Raw genomic sequence first — 4,333 nt, 5'->3', positions numbered from 1 at the left:
GCATCGGTTTATGGGGCTCTGCTCCACAGCCGCTTTCACCAGCTTCATTCACAACACTGATGCTGTGGTATGGCGGGTCGCGACCTGCGATCTGGGCTTGCCAACCCACCATTCCAGAGCAGGAGGTTTGCGAGCCACATCAGAGGGCTCCGCGGGCCACATGTGGTTCCCGGGCCACCCCTGATCTATGCATTAATCAAGCTGTCCCTAATATCACTAAAATATGCTATTTAAAGCGGGGGTTCACCCGTACAGAACACTTTTTCCCCTTAGATGGATGCTCGTTTTGTCTAGGGGAATCGGCTAGTTGTTTTAAAATATGAGCTGTACTTACCGTTTACGAGATGCATCTTCTCCGCTGCTTCCGGGTATAGGCTGCGGGACTGGGCGTTCCTATTTGATTGACAGTCTTCCGAGATGCTTCCGACGGTCGCATCCATCGCGTCACGATTTTCCGAAAGAAGCCGAACGTCGGTGCGCAGGCGCAGTATAGAGCCGCACCGACGTTCGGCTTCTTTCGGCTACTAGTGACGCGATGGATGCGACCGTCGGAAGCCTCTCGGAAGACTGTCAATCAAGAAGGAACGCCCAGTCCCGCAGCCCATACCCGGAAGCGGTGGAGAAGATGCATCTCGAAAACGGTAAGTACGGATCATATTTTAAAACAACTAGCCGATTCCCCTAGACAAAACGAGCATCCATCTAGCATCCATCTAAGGGGAAAAATTGTTTTATGGGTGTACTCCCGCTTTAAAGATAGGGATAAATGCATACAATTCAGTGATAGTGCAGCTGCAAGTGTGTGTCAACTCAAGCAATAGATTTCCCTTATTTGCTTCCTTTTGGTCCATTAAATATACCATTGGATTTGTTTTATTAACGCTGCTCATTGATGGCTTGTATTTTTTTTACCTTTTCGTCGTTTAACTTTATATAGCCGTGGCTAAATATATTTCTGACACTAATTAGTACACCAGCTGTGACAGCTAATGGTCCCACTGGAAGGCTTTGTTGCAGTTCATCTTAATTCAAAGCAAAGCTTCACCGTCCGGAGAATTATAAAAGACTTGCTGGATTGGAATGTTTTCATCTTCTGAGATATAGAATTCAACAGGAAAGTAATGCAACAGGAACCAAAGTATCCATACAGTAGAGATTTTCTTCTAATTTCCTTAATATTATCCTGAAAAAAAATCTTATGATTTGTCTACTGTGTGCTGTAAGAAATAAAGCCTATCTCTGATTCTTTCCATGGAGAACATATCAACAACCTACACCAATTTTATCCTCGTGGGGCTTGTTGAGATGCAATCATTTAGATTCTTGTACGCTCTGCTTACTTTTGCAGTATATTCAACTTCTTTTGTTGTGAGTTTCATGATTGTCTACGTAACCTGGACAGAGGAAAGTTTGCATGAACCGATGTACATCTTTATATGTGGCTTGGTCCTCAACGTGATGTTCGGAAGTTCGGCTTACCTCCCCAAGCTGCTGATTGACTTACTGTCTAAAAATTCAACAATTTCCCTCTCCGGATGTCTATTTCAGGCCTTCTGCATGCAGTCTTACGCAGCTGCTGAAGTTTTTACTTTTACCGCTATAGCATACGATCGATATTTGGCGGTGGCTCACCCTCTGAGGTACCCCACTCTGATGACAAACTTGACAAGTCAAAGGTTATTGCTTGCCATCTCGGTTTTTGTTTTTATAGGAATATGTGGGGTTGTTTTTCTAACGGCAAGGCTGACTTTTTGTGGGGTAAAAATCAACAATGTCTACTGTGAGACCATGTCACTCCTACGACTTTCTTGTGGAGATATTACAATTAATAATATCTATGGAATAACATGGACCTTGTTCATCACAATTAGCCCCATGCTTCTGATTATTTATTGTTACATAAGGACGATTGTCATCTGTTTCAACCTTCCTGGGGAAGCCTCTATGAAAGCCGCCCAAACGTTGGTGACTCATGTCATTGCCTTGTTCATTTTTATAGTTGGAGCTATGTTTATTGCCTTTAGATACAGGTTAAGTAACATTTCTCTCTCAGCCACTGCCCATGTTGTTATCTCTATGAGTGGTATGAGTACATCTATTGCTGTCAACCCTCTGATCTACGGCATAAGGACCGAGGCTCTCAGAATAAGAATTGCACGCAACCTGCGGAATATCTTTTGAAATTCAAAATAATACACAACTCATAAGTACTTTGTAGTATCTTTATCATCTTTGAAATTATGGGCCAGATCCACAGCCAGCGGGCTTAAAGCGGGGGTTCACCCTATAAAAAAAAAAAAAAATTTTTTTTTCTTCTAGCCTAAAATTCGGCATTGTAGCGCGAGCTACAGTATGCCGGTCTTAATTTTTTTATCGCCGTACTCACAGTGTAATCGTACATAGTAGATTCCGACTGCCCGCGGGGAATGGGCGTTCCAATCCAGACGGAAGGTGATTGACGGCCGGCTCTGGCGCGTCACGCTTCTCCGGAAATAGCCGCCGTAAGGAGCCGAGACCTACTCCGGCTGTCTTCGGGGAGCGTGACGTGCCAGAGCCGGCCGTCAATCACCCTCCCTCTTGAAAGGAACGCCCATTCCCCGCGGGCAGTCAGAATCTACTATGTACGATTACACTGTGAGTACGGCGATAAAAAAATTAAGACCGGCATACTGTAGCTCGCGCTACAATGCCAAATTGTATGCTAAAATGTTGTTCTGCAGGGTGAACCACCGCTTTAACTTAAATCTTCCTATTTAAGTTACACTGCCGCAAAATTTCTACCTAAGTGCCCGATCCACAAAGCACTTACCTAGAAATTTTCGGCTGTGTAACTTAAATCTGTCCGGCGCAAGGCGTGCCCAATCTAATGGGGCGAGTCCCAGTTAAATTAGGCGCGCTCCCGCGCCTGGACGTACTGCGCATGCTCCCGACTCGATTTTCCCGACGTGCTTTGCGCAAAGTTACGTTACGCCGAGTTTTGTGAATCGCGCTGGGTAAAAAAAGTTGCGTCGGGAAAAAAAAGAGATGCGGCGAAAAAAAAAAAATAAAAAAAAAAATTTGACAGCGTCACGGGAAAGAAGGGTATACTTTTACATGGTGTACTAACTTTACACTTTGTAAAAGTAGCCCTAATTTTGCGTTTGCAAACTAACAACTTACGGAGAAAAAACGAAGGGAAACCGCTTTGTGGATCTCCGTAAGTGCTAATTTGCATACCTGACTCGGAATTTCGACGAGAAATGCCCCCAGCGGCGGCCGCGGTACTGCATCCTAAGATCCGACAGTGTAAAACTATTACACCTGCCGGATCTTAGGGATATCTATGTGTAACTGATTCTGTGAATCAGTCGCATAGATAGAAACAGGGATACGACGGCGTATCAGTAGATACGCCGGCGTATCCCTTTTGTGGATCTGGCCCTATGTTTATTAAATTGGAAATTTGGATAAAAAACTTTTTTTCCTGCAAAATCACTTCAGGCTGGCCCCTTTTGCATGTATAGCTTTGTAAAACATTAAAAATAAGTGCCTATACTGTTTAAAATCCAGCAATACACCGACTCACCCTGCTCTGCACATGCTCAGTTGCTCTCTATTTTCCGGGACTGTGCCAAAAATGAAGAGGCCAATCTGCTGACAGCCTAAAGATTGACTGCTGCTCAGGGGCTCTTGGCTTCAGAAAAATGGCAGCCTCCAGCCAGAAGAAACAAAAAACAATGCTAAAGGCAATTTACAGCACACACTAATTCTAGTAGAGTAATTAATAATGTGGAATGTATGTTCCTTGCTAAAGAATGTTATTTTTTTATCAAGTTGTTATGGGTTAAGTTCTGCTTTAACCCTCTAGGCGGTATTCCCGAGTCTGACTCGGGGTGAGATTTTTTGGCTACGATCGGTAACCCCGAGTCAGACTCGGGCTCGCCTCGCTCACTCCACAGGCAGTGTTTACTTACCTTGTCCCTGTATCCAGCGATGCCACCCCGCTCGATTCACACAGTGCCTCTGTGTGCCGCCGATCTCCGTTCCCTGCAACGTTACGACGCACGGGGGCGGAGAACGGCGCCAAATTCAAAAAGGTAAACAAACACATTACATACAGTACTGTAATCTTATAGATTACAGTACTGTATGTAAAAAATACACCCCCTTGTCCCTAGTGGTCTGTCCAGTGTCCTGCATGTTCTTTTATATAATAAAAACTGTTCTTTCTGCCTGCAAACTGTAGATTGTCCATAGCAACCAAAAGTGTCCCTTTATATCAAAAATGTTTTTAGAGCAGCTAGAAAACAGCGATAATAAATTATAATCACTTGCAGAATTGTGCGATAGCAAT

At 44.2% G+C, this 4,333-nt stretch overlaps 1 protein-coding gene across 1 annotated transcript; it reads left to right on the top strand.

Annotated features, from left to right (window-relative positions):
• Positions 1-1,074: 1,074 nt before the first annotated feature.
• Positions 1,075-2,181, top strand: LOC120928731 (olfactory receptor 52D1-like). Its single transcript, XM_040339726.1, has one exon. The coding sequence runs from the start codon at positions 1,252-1,254 to the stop codon at positions 2,179-2,181; it is 930 nt and encodes a 309-aa protein (XP_040195660.1). The 5' UTR covers positions 1,075-1,251.
• Positions 2,182-4,333: the final 2,152 nt, after the last annotated feature.

The sequence above is a fragment of the Rana temporaria genome, chromosome 2 (assembly GCF_905171775.1).
Source record: "Rana temporaria chromosome 2, aRanTem1.1, whole genome shotgun sequence".
Taxonomy (NCBI): Eukaryota; Metazoa; Chordata; class Amphibia; order Anura; family Ranidae; genus Rana; species Rana temporaria.
Note: the sequence above shows the minus strand (reverse complement) of the source record. Positions and strands in the feature narration are given on the sequence as shown.

What these genes read in the sequence shown, in the direction of transcription:
- LOC120928731 (XM_040339726.1), top strand. Translation starts at nt 1,252, where the DNA reads ATGGAGAACATATCAACAACCTACACCAATTTTATCCTCGTGGGGCTT.